Below are 22,113 nucleotides of genomic sequence, written 5' to 3' on the forward strand. Positions count from 1 at the left end.
AGATAAGACTTGCAGTTTACCTGTATAAATATCTTTTTCTTAATTGCTAGTACTGCAAACTCTTGCTTGAAGTTTGAAAGTCAAACTGTGTTGCTTCTGTCTCATACATCACCACAATAAAACACTGCACTCAGCGCTTAACAATTCTGTTGTAAAGTGTGACTCAGAAAGGAGGAACCTCTCTAATCTTTGCAAGCTGCATGACTTTGCAGCACTAACAAAAGTAATCAAACAGTAAATTCTTACTTTACTCCAACAGGCACGCAAGTACCAGAGGTATTCAAGAAGGAGCTGGCATTTTTTTTCAGATTTTAGCCCTCTTTTGTGGATCCAGACGCATACTTCCAAGTGTTACAGGTTCTCCACGGTATTCAGGATGTCTGGCCATTACATGCCTGCCTCCAGTCTAGACAGCTGGCCAGAGAGGCAAGTAAAGGTATTTTTCTCACTACTAGAAGGGTATACGGAGGGGGGCAAAAAGAGACTGCCATTTCTCCCACTAGCTGACAGAGTACGCAGATCCCAGTACGCAGAAGAACAATAGTAGCATTTTCCTGTGACAGAAAGAATAGGTGCACACAAGCATATGTTTCTGTTAATACAGAAAAAAAGGAATGAAATGATGGTAATGATATCAGGCAAAAATTTAGGAGACCTAGTCTTCAAGCTCATTCATGATCTGTGCCCATGGTCAACCCAATAAATGCAAAATGAGAAAAAAAAAAAAAGGATACAAAGTACCTACATTACCTACATTTAACAATTCAGCTCCAAGAATGAGCCACAAGAGTCCTGCTGAGGCACTCGTGTTTCACCTGCCCTGGTTGAGGTGAGCCTGGCACACACTCAAACAATTCAGAATCAACAAAATAGTGTGCTTAAGCCCCCTGAAGCCACAGCAACCCTAGTAAACTAAATATGCCAGGGCACTTCTTTGGCAAAGAGGCCAACTGACAGGGAATGTCCCACCTTCATAATATTAAGCCTTCTCATGCACTAAGGCAGGATACCACATACAAGTTTCCTTCCAGCAATGGAATCGGTATCGCACCACCTCCTGAACTGTGCCCAAGAATTATTTGAGAGGCCAGGGACAGCTATGTACACAGAAGTACAAGTTGATTGCGTAGAAGAGCAACCACTTCACTCCAACCTGCTGCTCAGAATCTTTTTGACAAAAAAGCCTGAATCCTCGAGAGCAAAGAGTTTAGCATAGAAGTCTTCATTCTTAGTCAGCCACACTCCCTATCACCTGAGACAATCTGTCTACTTCTTGTACTCTCCTTTCTGACCCAGGGAGCCATACCCTCCTGGCTCTCCTGCTCTGACCCTCCTGGTCCAACTTCAACAGGTTATTTGCAGAACACAGTAAATTTTTTTTGGTTTTTAGCTTGTTCTTGGTATGCATCAGCACATGGGGTTTAAACTCCTTCAGATTAAGGAGGACATTGACCGAGCATGTCAAGATTTCTGGGCAAGCACTCTGGAATACCAGATAATGTCAGGCTTCACTTACCAACTACAATGCTGCACTGTAAAAATAAACAAAAGAATGGCTGGCTGAAACTGGCGCGACACAACTGCCAGTGGTGTCCAAAGCAGTGAACTCCAGTCACAGATAAGCCTCTAATTGAAGGCTGTAGTGAAGCCCCTTAGTCTGACAATGGCTTTATGTTCTTCTGAACATCCTAAAGCTCCCCACCCGTGCAATAGGTATGATGGCTTTTATAACAATACTGCCAGAAAAAAATTAGAAATTGAAAAAAAACCATCAGATACTACGATGATGGGAATGCGAGTAAATCTAGATTTTCAGAGTTCACATAAAATATGAGAAGGCATAACAAAAGACATTAAGAGGATATGGCTTTACTAAGCTAGAACTTCCAGGCACTTTTTCAATGATGCCATGGACATACTTTAGTAAATGTACATGGATGAACTTTTTTCCCCTTTTCATAATTATTTCTGTTATAATAGCTGCATGAGCCTGCAGGCAATGCATTTTCTTGTACTTTTTGGATGGCTAATGCCATCTGGTTTTCCTGATGCTACACAATTTATTCAAGGTGTTTAATACTGATAACCAACCACAGACGCACTCCCTGGACTTTCCCATTGCTTCAGTAACACACTGCCTAAAATGGCCAACTAAAATAGTTTGGGTTTTTTTCCAACTGAAATTGAGGAAAACACAGAACTTTGTATTCATGTAAAAATACCTATGTAATAAGCAAAACCCCAAAAAAGTCATCTCAGAGTAATCCCTTCTAGGTTTTGTTTAATTTTTTTGAGCACTCCCAAGAGGGAGGTTGAATTGTTCATCACCAAAGGCGTTTTCTGCACAATCACAATTTCTATGATATTCTATAAATTCATACAGCTTTATTTATTAAAAAAATAGAGAGCTGAGTGTTATTAAATGCATGTTTCTGGCAGCCCCTGCAGATATGAGTAAAGCAGCTAATGAGAAGGAAAACTGCCCATATTGCCTTATTCCCAAGGCACAGATCATCTTTAAACTAGATTGTGATGACAAATGGTTGTTTTCACCTTCATATACATCACCTTCCATGATTACACATATAGAAGAATAGATGTTTGGACTGTATCCATAACTAGACTCAGATATTATCTCAAGAACTTAATTCCAGCCTTACTGGTAGGAAGCTGAGCAAAGGTGAGCTATATTAATAGTTTGCGAAAGCATATGTTTATGTGACCAAAAGAAATGAATGTGAGCAAAATCTCAGCAGCTCATATTTTAAAAGATTTTTCAAAGCAAGATTGAAGAATATTAAATGCATGTACTTTTCCTCTAAGTTTTTTTTCCCTGTTTTGGCCTGATTTTTTTATAATTCCACTGAAATCAACAATGCTTTTGCAGTTGATATTCTCTGCAGTTCTTTCTAATCAAATTCCTGTCCAGACAGAAACTATAAAAGAACAGAACTTTAAACAATGAAATTAAACACTCAAGTTAAAAATGTAAGCTCCCTTAGGTTTGTAAAAGCCGGCATGATATATCCATCTCAAGAAGTACTAAGCAGCCACAACTTCCATTCAAATAAAGGCATTATCGAGGACCAATAACTGCCTTCATAACAAGTGTCAAAAAATGCTGCTTTCTTCTTTAATTTTACTTAGAGGAAATGGAGAGAGAAAAGCCTAAAACATCACTCCAAACCATTCAGCATCAAAAAGGTATTTTCTTTCAAAATTTGACCTTTCCTATGATTTTTCTCATTTTCTATCCTCTCCAAGGAAATGGTCTTTAGCAGAATTTGGTCCAAGGAATGTGGGAGGACAGCGTAAGAAAGGAAGTGAGAGCATCTTCATAGACACCATCATATTCAATCCCTTGCGGGGCTACAGTGCTTTGGCTTATGCAGGTAGATTTCATTTCTGCTGCTTTTCCTCTTTCTTCATGTATTTCTAATCCTTGCTGCAGTAGTCAAAGAAAAAGAAAGCTCCTGAAGCTTTTGTGGTCCTTTTTTTTTTGTGTGTGTCTAGAAGGTAGGCAGCCTTTTCCCTCTTAACTGGGTTTGTACTCCAGTCTCGAGCAGTGCATGGCTGCTCCCTGTGGCCTCAGCAGAACCAGGCTGATTGGCAGAGGCCTGGAAGCAAGTCTTGGAGGTCAGAATATGCCAGTGTCCACATATCCTTTGCTGCTGTGAAATTCACTGATTAATCTGATAGTATTTGTACATTGTATTTCTAAAGGTAATGAAATATATAAATACCAGAGAAAAAAGTTTGCACCCACTTAACATCACTACGGACAAAGGCCACTGATTTGAGATTTTATTCAAGTTTGTATACTTATGCAATTGAAAGCAGAATTTTTCTTTAGTGTTTTTTTATAGCAACAGGAAACTTACTTTAGGTAGCAAAGTGGCCCACAGTAGGAATCTAAATTACAAAATAAGGCTATAGGAACCAACCCATCCTTATACTAAACAGGAAAGGATTTGAAAAAGATGAGAAAGAAAGAGACCACATGGTCGTCAAGATACCATTAGCCATAAAGAAGGTGCACAAAAGAAACAAGAAGAGTAATGAATATGATTTTGGAGATAACATTGAAACACTCCAAGAATATACATTTTGTTCTGAATCGTTTTTCATTCTCCTTACACTGTTAGTTGTCATAATGAGCAAGCCGTAGTTCATGTTCTGTTTCTTATTGCAATTATTTTCATAAAATTAATTCATTTTAAAAATTACATTGTTCAAGGGCACTTAGCAATAGAATATATGATATTCTCTCCTTTGTATGGCTGAACATTTCGTCTCACTCACTGGCAAAGAAAATCAGTAAGGCATCCAAGGATACATTGGAATACCATCACATTATTGGAAGACTTATGAAAAACAGAGACATGCTATTAAAATAGACTATAATATTTCAAGTGACACCATAGCTCTAATACATCTTGTCAAAATCTTAATCAGTAGAAAGGTCCAGTGTTTAGAAAACTGAAATTTTACTTCTTCCCCTTGAATAGCACTATCAGATTATTCCATTTTATATTTCTTTGCTCTGATTGGAAAGTCTCTAGAAAGAAACTCCTGCCTTCTGGTAGACTTGGGATCTACATTATGTTGTGGTATATAGTATGGTAATACACCTGATGAAGGTGGTGTAGCAAAGCACTGAACTGAGACAAGACCTTCTCTGGAGAGTATTGTGGTTTCTGATGAATCACCAACACAACTTTGGTAAGACAGTGCTTGTGCTTCCCTTGGAAGTTTTGATCCAGCGCAGCTGGGTCCAATCCTCCTTTGTAAATGAGATGCTATGAAATTTAGGCTAAGGAATACAGTTGTGGGCTTTTTTTTCCATGTGCTTCATACTTACTTTAGTAAAATCATCTTATCTTGGGTAGAAATGGTGCACAGTCTTTTAATTAAATCAGCTCTAAGTTTTGCCTGAATGACTAATAAAATGAGAAAATCCTCTGTCTTGCTATGAAAGCACTATTCTTTTGTATTCCTTCATTCTTCCCTAGTCCTAAATACTTTCTTCAAATCAGATCCCCAAGTTAATATTTGCTCCTTTGGACTCACCTAAGAAGTATAATCTGAGGCTAAATCAAGTTAATTTTCTTTTGTCACAAAACTCCAAAACAACACAAAAAACCCTCACGCAATAAAACAACCAGTTGTTGTTGTTGTTGTTCATGAAGCATGGCATTTTCATGGCTAAAATTGCCCGAGGGAATAGAGAAATTAATTTCAATAAATTGGATTTTATGGGTATAAAAGACCTCCGAATAAATGAAAAACTATGAGATGACATTTGGATCAAAGGAGATATACACATTGACTTTAATGGATGATGTACTGGATCTTTGATTAACAAACTGCTTTATTGTAAACTAATGGTGAGGCAGCAACGACTGGAAAAGGTAAAGGCACAGGGTTATGGAAGTGATTTGGAGAAAAGAGGAATATTAAACATAGCACAGCCTTCTAGCTGTGCAGAACACAATATCATAAATCACACAATTCAGATGGAAACCTGTGTTATCATTTTGATAATATCTTCTGCCTCGCCTCTGCTCATAAGCTTCACGCCCGCACCATAAGAGGTCTGGTTCAGCACCTCTGCACATCGGCACTAACTGTAGATTCTTCACATTAGATCCTATGTGTCCTCTTTAGACAAGGTAAACATAACATCATGGGCTCCTGTTTCATAATTTGATACATTTGTTGATATTTCCTTTAACATGAATGGAAGGTATGCTTACAAGTCAAAAGCAACGCGCAGATTTACACATTAATGACCACCAGATGGGCACCAATATTAATATATGTGTACATACAGTAGTGAAAAATTTTGCTGAAGTTTACTAATAGTTTAGTACAAATGGAAAATATTTGCAATTAATCAGTAAATTACTAGAGCAGGGCTCACAGAGTACCTACAGAAATGTGTGTTCCATTTATATCCATATGTACGCATATAGATTGAATTGTTTTTCACTCAGAACCAGTGCAATAAATCAAGCTTTTCCCTTTCTGCTTATTTTGTTTTCAATTCAAGTTTCATAAATTATGGTAATCTGGTATGAGCAAAAGTCTGCTCTAAATTGTACTGTTGAAACTCAGTAGTCACTCTACTGAAGTGAATAAATTTATAGCAGTGTGAGCCCATAACAGATCAGACACAACTGCTACAATGTTCTCAGATCCAGAAGTAAGAAAGGGAAATTTACAGCTTATGATCTGTAGTATTCTCCAGAACTTTCTTGTCTTCAGCTTTCAGTGCTGGTAAATTTGGGGATGGGGTCCAACTTCAAGACAGATGTCAGCTGATATGAATTCATACTGCTGCTCTCTTCCTTGCACACCACAAGTAGAACTCAGGGAGCTGTTGTGGATGTTCATCATTTGGGTGGAAAGGACTAGATAATTTTTTATACCAGATTAGTCTCCTGACCCAGCTTGATAGTGCTTGCAGCAATACAAGGGAGGCAACCAGAAGAGAAATTTAGTTTTGTGTGTGCCAGTCTCTAAAAACCACAGAAACCCAGGACTATTATTCTCTTCTGAAATGCTCACTCTATTTTGCTGTTTAGAGTTAGGTTTTGGGTTTTAGGGTTTCTGTTGTGAATATTAAGTGGTGAGGTTTGAGCAGAAAAAGTGGAAGTATATAGACAGACTGAATGAAAAAGTGGGGAGGCATCCTTCATACAGACAAGGATCAGGGCACCATATAAGAAAGATAAGAGCTTTTCAGGAACATCCTAGAAACAAGATCAAACTCAAGAGCTCAAAGCAAACCTCCAACATATGTAGACATTGAAAAGACAAATGTGATCTTGAGATGCATCAAACAAGATCTCTCCAGCAGAGATAGGTAAGAAGTAATGCTGTTTTACCTAAAGAAAGTGGCAGAAGAAGGAGAAGGGACCAGCAGGCTAAGCAGTAGAGTTAACTACGTATAGAAAATTAATGGAAAAGATTATATGACCTAGTTGCTTGTAATATCACAATAAACAGACTCATTAAATAATCTTTCTGAAGATTAAAACACAAGGCAGGGGGGTATAGGATTCAATTTCCAAATCAAGAGCAGACCACAGGGCTGCCATAAGCTTTCCACAATGAATACTTCAGGTTCTAAAATAACTGCTTCCAAGAACAAAGATCTGAACCACCAGCTTTGCATTAAAGCCTATTTCTTGACCTCTTCTGAGCACCCACCCCTCTCTGAATAACAATTTGCACCAAACACCCATGGATATTCAATATTAAACAACTAATTAAAATTTTTGCTGTTTTCATTGCTTTGAACAAGAAGCTGGTTTTGGCACTTTCAGGCCTTCATACAAATTGTGCCTCTGCAGCTCTCATTCCTAAACTTAATTAATAGTTATTATTATTTATGACTGCACTGCATACAAGTCCAAGCTTTAATTTGGTCTTCTAAAAAGAGAGCCTGTGGCTGTGTTCTTGGACTTTTTTTTCTTCACCTTTTTTCTTTTCTGAAATAATATTATTAGTTCAAATCTTGTAGCTTGTTTTTTACATAGCTAGTGCTTTGTCTTTGTCTCACTTTTTCTCCCTTTTACCCTTCTGACTTTTTTTTATTTTTAAACTGCTGCAACCTAACTTTATTCAGATTTCTTTCTCATGGATGCTTCAAGGACTAACTTCACTGATTATCAGCTTTCCATTCTCATTAGTCCAGACCTTAATTTTATTTCAAAGGTCATATGGTCTGTATGTCCAGTGGGCAGAGTAGCTGGCTTGTGCTCATACACAATACATCTTCCTCCTTAACTGATACTCACGAACCTGGTAGCGCCCTTTGTGTGAAGACTGCCGATTACCATCTCCAGGATACCAGTAAAATTTGCCATTTCTGCTAAAAACCCAATTTGTTCTCTAATCACTTGCACTCTGTTCCCATTCTCCATTTTTCACTAACTTCTGAAATTCCTGCTATTCACAGACATTAAAATCTGCTTCTGAGCCTTAAGAAGCAGAAACGGTCACTATTGCAGCAGCTCACTGTACTCTCCAAAGTTTGGTTTAAAATTGCCATCAGTTTTTTTCAGATGCTATTAGGCTTGCTCCATCTTTTTTTTTTTTTGCTTCTCATATGCCACAATTTTGCCACCTATAAACCACTTCACTTGTTTTAATAAACTGCTTAGAGATCAATGAGCAAAAAGTATACCACCACTATTGTTGATAATATATTATCTTTCCGTGTCCTATCCAGAGATTGCTTCAATTTCCATCTTCTCTTCAGAACATTTCTAAACTGCTTCTTCATTCTCTACCTGTCCTATCTTCCGCAACTCTCGCATCCCTGCTCCCTTGTCCCACCCACTCTGTCCTGACCCTATCTTTTCTAAAAATTTTGCTGCCTAGTTTTCTCTGATCTTTCCTGCTTATGATGGAATAACTCTTCATATAACTGTTCTGTAATGTTGTGTCTTATTTTATAAAGTGAAAGGCTAAGATTTGACTTGTGAGCTGTTGCAAAGAACGCATTTCTTCTCATTTATTATTCTGAAAGTAACATATAACACTGTCTATAAAGCATTAGATGCATAAAAGAGAGGAACAGAAAGCACTGTGATCACTACTAATGTAAATGCTAAGAAATTACATTACCAGAAAACCTTGGCAGAATCAGCTAATTATAGTTGGTGCAAATAGGTTGCAGATAGCCAGATGTAGTAATCTAAATACTTTTGTGAGAACCATCTGATTTTCACTGTATTTTCCTGAGGTAAGCTGCCCAAGCTGAATCAGTTTAAGTTGAAAAATTCCATCGCTTATAGGAATAAAGTCTCCAAAATTTTTTGCCTGCTTTCAGCATCTCCAGATATGAGGCTTCTTTAAAATTTTGACAGCTTTCATAGGAAAAGCTCCAGAAAGATTCAATGATCCAAACCCCTTCCTTTGAGTGCTACATTTTGCTACATGATCATATATTCCATTTCCCTAACGCCACCCTATTCAGGGCGCAGCATAAAGTAAATGAAGTTGCTGTGTGTAGGACTTCATTCCTACCTACAGAAGACACGGAAACATGGCAGAAGCATGAAGCAGGGAACTGAGACCAAGAAGGGATGAGTTTTAAATGACCTGGTGCTGCTTTAACAAATTGCCCCTGCCCCTGAGCTTTAATGTGGTGCTAAGTCATGGGAAAAGCATTTTCACCAGTGTGTTCCCAGCAACATCATCTGTTCCTTTATCAACTATACAGTTAGCCTGAGACAACAGACTGCATCCAATGGCAATAGTTGTGTTATTAGTATATGGGATAAGATGGAATCCCAGGTCCTTGCTTTATTAGAATAGCCACCTCCCTTTAGCTAACACCTCTGAACGTCCCGGTGCTCCTCTGTGTGCTTCAATGGCATATGTGCCACAATGACACTTCAGCTGGGAGGTGCAATGCAGCCATTAACATTTGCAGTTAAGAGACTGGAATGACACTGCAGAAAAGCCTACGAGGAAATGAGCGTCACTGGAGCGCTTGCTAAAAGTGGGTGCGAGTCATCCTGTGCGCTGCATGCATGAGGGCACCTGTGGGAAACGCAATGCGTGATCATGTAGCTAGAAGATGACGACACAATGTAACTCACAAAGAGAAATTAATTCATCTTGCATGGTTGACAATAAATACAGCATTTCTTTTCCCCAAGTACCTGACTTTAGGTCCTTAACATGCTTGTAGGAAATCTTTCTCCTTCTTCACTGAAGATACACAAACAGCTGTAAAATATTGACTAGAGAGCTACCACAAACCGTTACACACTGAGAGCAGAACAGCCTTTCCATCCATGAAACTGTATTTAAAGAAGCAAATTTCCCTGCACATCAAAGGAAGTTGTTGCATGCATGTCTATTTTGCATGAGCAAAAGAAAATTGAGCATACACAATGGTATACATACAAATGGGTTTTGATTGCAATGCAAGTATTGCCTTTAGAAAACTGTGCCCCATTAAATAATTCATGTTATCCTCCTAGCAGAAGAAACCCAAAAGTGTCTGGTGAGGAACTAAATTAGTGAAACTGGGGATTCAGAAAGTATTGTCCTCTGTGTTGTGTTGCAATAGTAACACTTCATTATTGGTTTATGCACAAAACAAACCAATTGGATAATCTGTAGCTCAGATAAGTCTTGGTTAATACAGCCATACAGAATGTAAGTGGAAATGGGAGTGTGCATTCCCCTGCCTGGATACCTCTCCTGATGCAGAGTGGGAGGGCTCTGCAACACTAACTCTCACTTTGTAAAGCGCAGATTCTGCTCCATTAACACCAATGAACTGTCTACCAGAGCATTTCCACTGCATGGGAAGGATGCAGCAGCTACACCTGGGGAAGAGCTCTAAGAAATTTCTCCAACCCACACTGTGTGAGAAAGCAGAGACAAATTTTGAAAACCTGCTGGGCAAGATACAACTTTATTTCAAGGCTCAGGCCAGGTAGCCCTGTCTAATTGGGAGTAGGGGATGGTTTCTTTTATAATCTCATTTTATAGAAGGCAGCAAGAAACATTTGAGCTCCAAATTGTGAATACTGCTGCTGGTATAAAAATCTACTGTTTTCAGAACACATTCAAATCCATTAGACACTGAAGATCTAAGTGAAATAGCTGAGCAACTAGAAAACTGCATAGGAAAAAAAAAAGAAGATAATGTGTGTGGAATAAATTATTGAACCTTGGTGGAAACTGTTCTTCTGAGTATTACCTCCATCTTCAAACTCTGTACAGGATTCCTCTTTGCTCCTGGTCTCATACTGACTGAGACTAGGATATAGGTCTTGGCCTTATTAACTGATAGTTTGTAATATCTACTATTTGATGACTTGATGAGAAATTACATTTTAAAAAGCTTGATATTAATTTAAAACCTACAATGTTTGGCTCATTATTTCTAAGACAGCCCATTCAACTCCTAGTCAGCAGCTACAGCAAAGTATGCTGACCCCACTGATGAGGTAATCAATTATGCTGGAACAAAACTAATAACTAGAAAGAAAGGAAACCTATGATTTTATACAGAGCCAGAGAAAATGGGGAGCAAGAATATTTGGCAAGTGACACAGGACAAAACATTTCATTTCCAGGTTCCAAGAAGATATATTTTAAATTTGTATTAAATGTGATTTACAAAAATCAATGTTCTTCTATGCTGGACAGCTTTACTCAGAGCGAATGAAGAGAAACCAGGGCACGCATCCAAAGCTATGGCTCTTCAGGCATGTGGCAGTCTGGAACAGAGGTTTACATGCCAGAGACTGTAATTATCCCAACTAGCAGTGATTTAGCATTTTGTGATGTCTAGAGTGTAAAAAAAAACCAGGCTGTACCTTTATATCATGACCATCTGAAACCCAGGTTTAAATTCTTTAAAAAGACTGCAGCACAGCTTGCTGCTGTGCGCTCATTGGACAATAAAAATGATTAATTCTGGCCGTCAGTGAAGTTTTCACTTGTGAGCATCACATGCCTTTAATGTGTGCAGCAGAAAAAAAAAAAAGAAAATAATTTTTATGCTTATTTTCAAATCCTTATTCAAATCCATGCAACACTGCTAATTACTATATACTGGGAAGACTGAATAAAATACCATAAAATGCTGACTTGAAAAAACAACAACCACAAAACAAAACACCTTAAACCAAGAGTGCATTTGCCACATTTTTAGTGCATAATTTTAAAATCCTGAGTTCAGAAAAGATTGTCACGTTAAAATTAACAGGAGGAAGTAATTGGGAAAGAAGTAAATCAAAAAGGAAATATATCATGTAATACAAGCTCCCATGATGAGCTGAACATCTGAAGAAAAAAGCAGAATGATCAATTCCTCACTGCAAGAAAGAGAGATGCAAAGACTGGCTTGGGAAAAAAAAAAAAATAAAAAATATCCTTTTGGAATCACCACAGCGGGAGACAGAGGAAGCTTTGCACCCAGAGACCTAACGCTGTCTGTTAAGCTTACAAAAGTAATCTGGAAGAGGAAAAAAAGTAAGACTTCGTCTTTTCATCCCCTTCCACTTCACTGCTCATCTCCCTAGTGCTTGTCTTGATCCCAGTTTTCTTGTTCTGAGGATGTTTTTCTCCCTCCCCCTCTTCCTCTCTTTTTTTTTGATGCTGACGGTGGGAGCAGCATAGGTGCCTGATGCCAGCTGCGTCCTAACAGGGACCCTGCCTTTCTCATTTGCATTGTCACATTCAGCAATTATAGAATATGCCACAAAGGACCCAGAAGGGGTTGGTGATGGAGATAGCGCTGCAAATTCAGCACAGTTCTCCGAGTCTCGTGGATTTGGGCACTGAGCACTGCAGACAGTGTGGGCCACTTAAGTGCTTCCTGGTGAGTTCGGTTGTCCTAAAGAGATCAAAAGCCTCAAAAGAGGAGCAATACCTTGTACCATGTAATAATTTGGAAAGAAAACATGGGAAAAGCCTACCTAAGGCAGTTCAGTTTGCCATGAGGGTGTAACTTGGCTGAGGAGGAGTCCTCAGTGGGGATTTCTAGAGAATGTGCTCTAGGATGCCTCACAATGAGATGACAGTGGGGCTTCAGGGATATTGCCGAAGAGCAACAGTCACCCTCTATGCCAAAGCAGAGACTAAACTAACTGTAAGGATAGAATACAAGCAGCGCAGACATATTATTCTTGTATTTATACACAGAAAAATTCTAATGCAATTTATCATTCCTCTGAGGTTTTATGCCATATTCTTCTTTCGGTTATGCTACAGCAGACCTGCCCAGCATAACTATAACTCAAACAGTAACTTTTATGCTACTACCACATAAGTAACAATCAACAATGACTTATCATATTAGAAGAGTACGGACAACTACAAGCTGTCTATGAGCTGTAGGGATACAGTGACAGAGACCTCACTACACATCACAGTCCTGCACAAAGTCCTCTTTTGAGTTCAAAACACTCCCAAAAGGGTAGGACTCCATCCATAGAGAAGGTATTGTAAGGATCACAAATCCAAATGAAGTGCAACTAAAACAGAGACTATCAGGTACTGCTGTACCTTAAGGTGAAGATAATTGCATTTTCTAGAGTGTTCTTGTTATCTAAAAAAGCATCTTGAATAATTACTCATACAATTAAAAGGAATAAAATCAGATATTGTTAGCTTGCTGTATCATTATTTGCCTCATTTTATCTACTGAGGCATGTCTAGAAGTAAGAAAAATCTGAATTTTAACCTTGAAATATGAACTCTACAAACCTGTACTTCACTGTATGCATTGTAAGCCCACACCAGGGAATACTTTAAAAAATAAAAATAAACTTCCAAACTTTGAATGCACTTTGAGGGTCAAAAAGCAATGGGAACAAATGCATTATTTAATCATAAAAAAACCCACTCGACTCAGTGCGAGGCTGAGGAGGGAACTCAGGCTCCCAGAGGCAAGTGAAGTGAGGACTGCTTTGGGGGATTGCTGCAAACAGGGCTGGAGCTGAGCTTTCACTCAGCCCTGCTTCTGCCTGGGATAGATGGGGAGGTCACAGAGCTGAAGGAGACAGGCAGCTCTTAACAAGAACCAGCTGCTATTTTCTCAGGAACAGTGAAGCAGAGAAGAGGAATGGTGGAGAATTCCTTGATTACAAAAAAATAAAGCCATTATTCAAACCTAAGAAGAAAAATTATTAAAAACAGAGGCTACGCACACATTACTTCAACTCCATGATGAAATTTTTATCCTTGCTAATGGCGCATTGTTAGCAGCTACATCTTTATTACAGTCTCCGTGTCCTCATTAAGAGGAAGGTCCATTTCTTACCTGACCAACACAGGCTCTGCTCTCATTACCTTGACTCAAAGCTAACAGTAACTTTTAAAAAATGCTCACAATAATCATCAGCTATGGTATGCTTACCCTGAGGTAGTTGAGGGTGAAGTTTGTCAGACCCATTCGAGTGATGTTTTTGGACAGCTGCTCCAGCACCTGAGGGTCTTGTGCCTAAACAACAGAGGAAAAAAAGAACTTTCAATTTGCTTTTTTGTGTGTTTGTTTTCTCTATGTGCTTGGTGGAGTGCAAGGAGTGTTTTCTGAAGAGAGGTACCACTCCTATGGAAAAATTACACATTGATGCTAAATTTATATGATGAGCTACAGAGTACTGTTTGCATAGAAAAATGTAAAACCTTATGAAACTGGAGCAGAATAAAGACTGTTTTCCAATATCTTCCTTCTCTCCCTGCCCATTCAAAAGATAGACCTAGGAGATCTGGTCACACCCAAGGGTGCAAATGAGCAGAGCCCAAGAGCCAACAAAGAGCTTCGTGAGGGATCAGAGGACACTTTGAGCCTTCCATTTGCTGGCTGAAAGTCCCGGGAGATTAAACAGAAGGCAGGAATAAAGAAGGTATTGCTCTGTTTTTGTGGATAACAAACTGAAGCAGAGAGAAGTCATCAATCCATCTTCAGCAGAACTGATCACATAAGTGGCATTTAGAACAGGCTGGAGAACTCTTCTGATCTAAATTATTTTCCCAGAATTAAACAAGGAAAAAGCAAGTACAGTCCTCCTCTGACCCTAGTCAGGCATTTTACCTGTGAGATCAACCTCCCCTTTAAAATGAGATCAATCTCATTACTAAAATTAACACCTGCTGGTTGCTGACTAGCCTGTTCCTACTCTCTTTGAATTGCAGCAGCCCCCTTAATACATAATGTTGCTCATGGCAATCCTCTTTGTCCCTTAATGGGACACTGTTGAGGAGTTCAGAATATCAGCCCTCTAAAATAAAAGATAACCCTGGGGCAGGCAGGGGATGGGGTTGCAGTAGGTTTTCGAGGGCATTTTTTTCAGGTCTATAATAGCATTTTCAAAGAAGTCCAGGCTTCTTAAGTTATTTAAAATTCCTCACTAAGAATATATCTTTATCTGTAGATACCTAAGTAACTCGATGTCAAAATACAGGCACATACTGAGGCCTGTGTTCTTACCCTCTGTAGAAGCACAGTCCTGCAATTAATTTTGCACATGAAGCACTACTAGTCAGAATAATTTTTAGTGCAGAACAATTGTGTAGTGCAGAACTGAAAGTGGCAATAAGATTCTGTCCTTTGTTTCTCTGCATCGATTTACCTTATAATATTTTTACTTCAAAGTGTAGAATATTTAATATTTTAATGTTCTATTGTGTGTGTTTCTATTAAATCGCCAAAGAAAAGTCTTGAAATGTAAAAAAAAAGATCTGTATTAAAACTCTAAAGATTTCTAACTAAATATATGGTACTTACTCATTTTATGTCTCATGCAAGGGTAACGTGACTCTATTTCATTTAAAGACTAAACATAATTTGTACATACAATGATGAAAATTCACTCACTTTAGTGTAGTTCATATCAATAAGAACAGATTTTGGACCCACATCATGCAGACCACCAAATGGGATTCACAGGAAAATTATGTGCTAAACCAAAATAAAAACATAGCAACAGTGGCAACAATAGAGCACTGAGAAACAAGAGAGTGATGAAAGAACTTGTAAATGGATGTAGTTGCAGGCAAAACAAAATATTTATACTTAATTGCCTTGAGTGAGAAATTTGCTGGAGTTCTTCATAAACCTGATCTCATCTCTTTGCATTAGGTCAAGTGCAAAAAGGATTACTTACATGCATGGCTAGAATGCTGCGTGGGACTAATTCTCTGTACTGTCTAATAGTAAAGTGCCATGTTTTTATTCTCATAAGATCATCAAAAGTAAACTCCAAGATAAGACGTCCTTCTGTGCATACCTAGAATACAATAAAATGCATGAAATAAATTCCCAGGAATTTTATTTTCAATGGTATTGTATCATCGATTAAACGACATCCAAAAATATCAGAGCAGTATTCTATTTTTCATCTCTGGTAGATTAATTGTTTTTCTTTACCTTGGGGACAAAAAAGGAATGTGGGAAAATGACTTCATAGGCCTTACTGCAGGGACAGTAACTTATATCACTATAGACTTTATAGCATTTTACAAACATAGAATATTGTGTGCGCTAAATCTTGTTTATTGCATCAATTCTCTTTCCCTCGTCGTTCGCTGCTGCTAATTAATGACTGAACTTCGCAGTGGAGGTGGCTGTGGTGCCACTGCACACACTTGATGTCAAGTTGCTGAACCAGTCATTCCCAACCTGTTTTATGTTGCCCTGTCCTTACAGTAGTTTGGCATCTAAACCTTCCTTCCATGTCCAGTTGGAGGACACAGTGCACTGAATATCTGTGGCCAAATCTGATTTTCTTTCCTACTTTTTTCCTTCTTGTCTTTTCAAAGTGTTCTTGCTTTTCCAGGCATTTTATCCCATTTCTATTTTTCCTTCATTTCTTATCTACTTGTATCAATCCCCTCTTCCAATGAAAGCCAGATGAGGCATCTGCCGTTAGCTTGCAGGAGCTGCATTGACACAGCAGGTTGGAGAGCCATCGGAACAGAGGAGAGAGTGTAGTCATGGACAACAGAGCTGCTCCCACACAGAGTGGCTCATGCAGCTTTGTGAGGGTCTTGTATGAGAAAGAAGAGCAAATACGGAAGGAGTAAATGCAGAAAGTGGTTACTACCTGGAAAAGCAAAGTAAAATAACTGTCCACATCTTAAAGTGGAAAAAATTCTGTGGTTGTGGTGGTCTTTAAGGTGCAAAACATAATACCTGCCCAGCATGGTATTCCCACTGGAGTACTACAAATAATGCATGATCTGAAAAGCAAACTTTCGCTGTTGTTGACTTTTTTTCCTTTAAATTGGATGTTTAGACTTATAACTCCTACTAAAAGTCAACTTGTAAGTGAAGGATACAGAGATATTGTGGAAACAGGGTGTAATGGCTTTCAAAACAAAAGGTTCCTGCAACTTTAATCTTGATATAACTAATATTTGATTGAATAACTAGCCATCCTAGATTCTGTCTAGCCTTTTTACAAGCCCTGACTCAGATCTGGCTAGTTCCCACTTGGGCAATGTGTGGCTTTTCTGGTTAAAAGTTAACTTAATGTCATCATAGTTTTTCCTCCTGCTTGTTTCTCCAAAAACACATAAGTAATTTTAACAGGCATACTATATAGATAAATTACTGTAGACCTTCAGAAGAGAATCTTGCAACAGGTTTTCATCTGCCCTTTCCAAAATACCTTAGTGATGCCTTCAAAATTCTAGTGTGGCTTTTTTTATCATTTGACCCTGATTTTGATTTTCACATAACTTGCACCAACATAAGAAATTACACAGGGGTATACACATAAGGATTCATACAAGAAGAAAAACATTTTATATTAACAGTACTGTGTTGAGGCCAAAGAACTTGATTACTGACCAGTTAACATGAAAATATATCCAGTTTAAAATATTTTTTTATAATAATACCTGTGGCTTCTCAAATGTTTTTTCTTTTAAGCTCAAAACTTCATTTTATGCACTAGCATTAATAAACTTTAATGGAAAAACTGAAGCACATACCTCATATCACAGTGGTAAAAATTTATACATCTTATAAAGGAATTTAATTTCCTTATGTAGACCAGAATTTTACACACTGCATTTAATCAATAAAATCAGCAGAGTTCTTATTTTAAATAGGCCTTTTTTTTTTTTTTAAAGCTGCCTTTTACATAGAACCCAAAAAATCAAAAGGGTCTCCAATTAAGAAAACATTTTCTGTTGTGCTGAATTCGTGTTACCGTACTGTGAGCTCTGACATTTTGTTTCTGTGGTAACCAAAATCAGCTGATTAGTTGGCATGGCAACAGAAAAGATGTAATCCCAGCAGACACACTCTAATCAATGCCCCCAGCACAGATGGTCTCCGGAGGATCAACAAGAAAGAGGCTGGCAGGCATTCAGTATATCACGTGGTTGCTCTAGACTAGGCCAGGAAAAAACTAAAAAAGAACATTTCTCAAACTAACCAATAGATTTTTAACCCCTTCACTGCACTTATTAATTGTAGGAATTTCAACTGCTTGCACTGATGAAAACCCACTTTGCTCCTTTGCCTTATTGCTCAGAGTCTCACTCCCCTAACACCAGGTACCTTTTAAAACTCTTACTCTTTTATTAATCACCATATCTCAAACGTGACCCTGTGCTTGTAGAGAAACCTAAAGCTTATACAAAGCTGAGAAATGCCCGAGATTGTTAATAAGGATTAAAATGACTGAGTTTCAAGGGTTTCACCTATCAAAACCAGACGGTGGACCCACTGCGGGTGCAGGAAGAGAACAGTTCGAACATGGGGTGCTCACTGCTCTAGTGCCACAGGCAAAGCTTGTCTCTCCCAATCTATCTGGAAATATAAATATCGCTAACTGCAGAAAAACAGTTGACTACACCTAAAGTTGGAGTGTCAGTAAACATGGTGAGAACAGAGACTTAGAAGGACTCCTAAAGATTTCCTTTACTTGGTGAAAAAAAATGAAGCATCTGCCAGGCAAACAAACATGGTACTCATGCTTCAGTCTCTTCTTTTACCACATTTAATTCATCCTATTGAACTGTATTAATATATTTATAGTATTTATTTGCATTTTGACAAAACGATTTTTAAGTGTGTGACACTTTACAAGGACCTCCTGCCCTCTAAAGACGAGCCAGACTATCACTGTTAGGCATGCTCTAGCCATGTTTGTTTGAAAAAAATTGGAAATGCCTCTTTATATATTCAGCCAATACCGCAGTATGTAGTAAGTTCCTTTAACTAGAAAAATATTGGAATGACTAAAATGCACCTGTGGATTCCTCATACAGTACATGACGAGAACTCTTTCTGCCCATTATATTGGAAGTTAGTGATTTTGTAGCTTACACCTTGTTTGTGAAACCAAAACAGCTATTAACAAATAAAGTTAGGTTGTATTTTTGCATTAAAAGAACCTTCAGTGCTAGTTTCACTGGATCAAACTTAGACACGATGTAAGCAGGTACACAGCCTGTTGGAGTGCCGCTTGTTATAAGGGATCTCCTTTGCTCCACCACCGAAGCAGTGAGAGTTAGAAGTTCAACTTTGAGTAGATCTATGCCCTCAGTATCTCTGCTAGAAGTCACACACACACAGCTGAGACAACATTTGGCTCTGATTTATTTCTGAGAGAGTAATCTTATTTTGTCCCTTATTCCACAGACTACCATGCTTTATTTCAAATTTGCTATTACTAACACAGTAATATTTTAAAAATACAGCCATTAAAAATCCTTAATTTTCTCCTATAATACAAATCACATCCCCACTTGAACTTTTCTATCAGGATAGAGAGGTTTATATTGGAATCTGCAAGAGAAACATCAGGGCTGCAGCAGTCCATGTTCTGCCTGGGCTGCAGTGCAGTCAAAGAGGCTCACTGCAAGCAAGAAGATAGTACTACGGGACGTGTCTACGGCCCCGTCACATGAAGTGTGCACCCAGCCTGGTCTCTGCTGCTAGTCTGTCTTTGGTCTGCTGGATAATAGCCTCCTTTCCAAGGCAGCAACACTGTGATGTGCTGCCGTGATGAGTAAAAATAAACTAATTGAATTGAGACAAGCATGTTGTATTTATTGATCCAGTAAAATAAACCTTCTTATTTGCTATAGCATTAAAGCTAACACAAAGGGAAATGACACAGAAATCACTTTAGGGAGTCCCACAAAAAAGCAGCTACTGTATACCTTGGTCAAGTCCTTAGTACGTGTCCAGAATGCACAACTTCTCGTGAGCAGTGAGGTGGCAGAGGTGCTACCTAGGAATATCTGGTCTCATTGCATCTCTTTCTCACTGTTTGCATCTGGGTAAGTCATAGGGGGGCTGGAGTGGGAGAGCTGGAACAACCGCACCAGTAAATATGCACCTCCCAGCTCATCGGTGATCTGCACACCAGCAACCTCCTCTCCCTCTTCTTTGAGCCCCATTCCAAGATTCATGAAGAAAGCAGGGAAGACACTACTAAAGGATGGAACGCATATGCTAAAACAGCATAAGTTTCCACAGCTAAAACCGTGTGGACCGCGGTCACCAGGCTGTCAACAGCCAGTGCCTTTTTTGACTCTAAAACTTTTGCAGTCCTGCAGGCCAAGGGAGATGTGGGTTGGTTATCTCTTCCTGCTGCCCCTTCTCCTTTCATGTTTTTCTCCAAGCAGAGGCTAAAATTCATACAGATGAACAGGTACAAGATGGAAATTCATCATTTCCTGTTAATTCATGAACAGGTATACTTCCACTTTGCAAATCAATTTTTTTTTTTTTTTTTAGTATAAGAAAATTTTGGTTTAATTTGTATTTTCCACCTTTTTGGTAGTGCTTTTATAAACATATGGAACTCGGTATAATTACAGGACTAAAAGTGACTAATGCATGAAGATAATTCTCTATCAATTACAAATATTGAATACTCACTAACTGCCTGATCCAAAGCATGTTTAAATCAATTGACTTCTTCCACTGATTTCACTGCTCTTTGGACTGGCATCCTACTGTATTCAATTACTGTTTTCCTAGAGATTTTTAGGACTTGGATGGGTAAGTATCAACTGTAAAGCATACCATCCCAAGTGGTAGGTACCAGCAATGTGAAATCCCATCATCGCTTTAAAATACCACCCAAAGAAAAGAAGATGGGCAGGTTGAATTTAATTCATGTATAACTGATTGTTCTGGCAACCTGGCATTATATGCTCCTCTTGCAATCTTTCTGGGAGAACTGCAGAGGATGCCCACAGAATTTTCCAGTCACGTAATGAATATAGAAAATAGTAATTAAATGGCTTCAAGGGTTTTCAGTATTAGAAATAATCTCAGCCTACCAGAAAAATGTAACAGCCAATATTTTTCACCCTTATACACACTGAAAAAGAAAAACAAAACAAAACAAAAAAAAACCCCCAAACAATAAAAAATCCAAACCAGCAACATGCTTTACTGAGTCTTCCCTGTTACCTTGGTAAACATGGGTTTTCCATGCTGAGTGACCATGGTGCATTGATCACAGTCCACTGTGATGGATGAGTTGTGGTATGACTCTTTTGAGTGCTTGAGAATGTAATACAGGTCTGTTACACCTCCTTCAAAGACAGTGCTAAAGTAACGAGGAATGAGGGTCCTTCCAATTGCTGTGAGGAAAATACAAAGCACAATTCAGCAAATGCTCTAAGTTATAAAATCTCAAACCATTTGATAACAGAACATGAATAATTTTAAGTACAATGAAATCAAACTTTCATTTAATGAATACAATAAACATTCTCTGTCTGCTGCAGAAATGAAGTTGTGCCTGCTCCCACTGAAATCAATGAAAATGGCTAACTCCGTTCAGAGGGAGTGGGCTCATCATTTAGTCTTTTTACATTGATGGTGACTTAGAGTCACTCTTGAAACCATCTGCAAGGCTTTTTGTCCCAAAGTAATTATTATACTGAAAGCCACATGGTGTCAATTATGACTGAAAGTTGAGTATTACTCACAAATGTATAAATACAAATTGTGAGCATTTACAGAAATACACTCATACACTCAAAAAGGCAAAGCACATTTCTATAGGGTATTGCATATATATGTATGTCTATCTGCGTGTGGGCACATGTATGTTTAGATATACCCATCCATACACCCTCACACACACATGCACACATACTCTTGATGGAAGAGGAGGGCTACTGCTGAGAAAACAGGGTCCTGGTGCCTGAAGAAGAACTCAGAATGCAAAACAATATACATTACACAATGTATGACTACCCACAGGCCTATCCGAGGTCTCTCTTTAGACCAGATGTATTTATATCATAGGCTAGCAAGTCTGAGCAGACGCCTGAACTAGCTCATATGAACAACTTAACCCCCAAATTAGGAACTCCAGTTACCCAGTTCTGCAGTACTTACTCAGGCAAAACTCTCACTGAAGACACAACTCACTTCAACAGCCATTTCAGGTAAGTACTACAAGGTCTCATTTCAAATACTTAATAGTAGTAGTGAGCATCTGGCAGTATTTCGGATCCTCAAACTAGCAGAAGCACTGACATCAAAGGCAATTACCTCATATGAAACTGATGTTTTCCATCTCCTTTTTTACAGATAAATTTGGATGCAACCACAAGCCTTGTTTGACAGAACACTTCAGTTTA

General features: G+C 38.5%; 1 protein-coding gene across 11 annotated transcripts in view; it reads right to left on the minus strand.

Annotated features, from left to right (window-relative positions):
* Positions 1–22,113, minus strand: part of LDB2 (LIM domain binding 2) — a 215,142-nt gene that overhangs the window by 31,038 nt on the left and 161,991 nt on the right. For all 11 annotated transcript variants that reach the window (XM_009570202.2, XM_009570201.2, XM_054065803.1 and 8 more), the window contains exons 3-5: positions 20,930–21,102; positions 15,651–15,773; positions 13,901–13,984 (exon numbers count right to left, since the gene is read on the minus strand). In XM_009570202.2, the coding sequence (XP_009568497.1) occupies positions 13,901–13,984; positions 15,651–15,773; positions 20,930–21,102 (380 nt within the window). The remainder of the gene's footprint in view (positions 1–13,900; positions 13,985–15,650; positions 15,774–20,929; positions 21,103–22,113) is intronic.

This window comes from Cuculus canorus, chromosome 4 (genome assembly GCF_017976375.1).
Source record: "Cuculus canorus isolate bCucCan1 chromosome 4, bCucCan1.pri, whole genome shotgun sequence".
Lineage (NCBI taxonomy): Eukaryota > Metazoa > Chordata > Aves > Cuculiformes > Cuculidae > Cuculus > Cuculus canorus.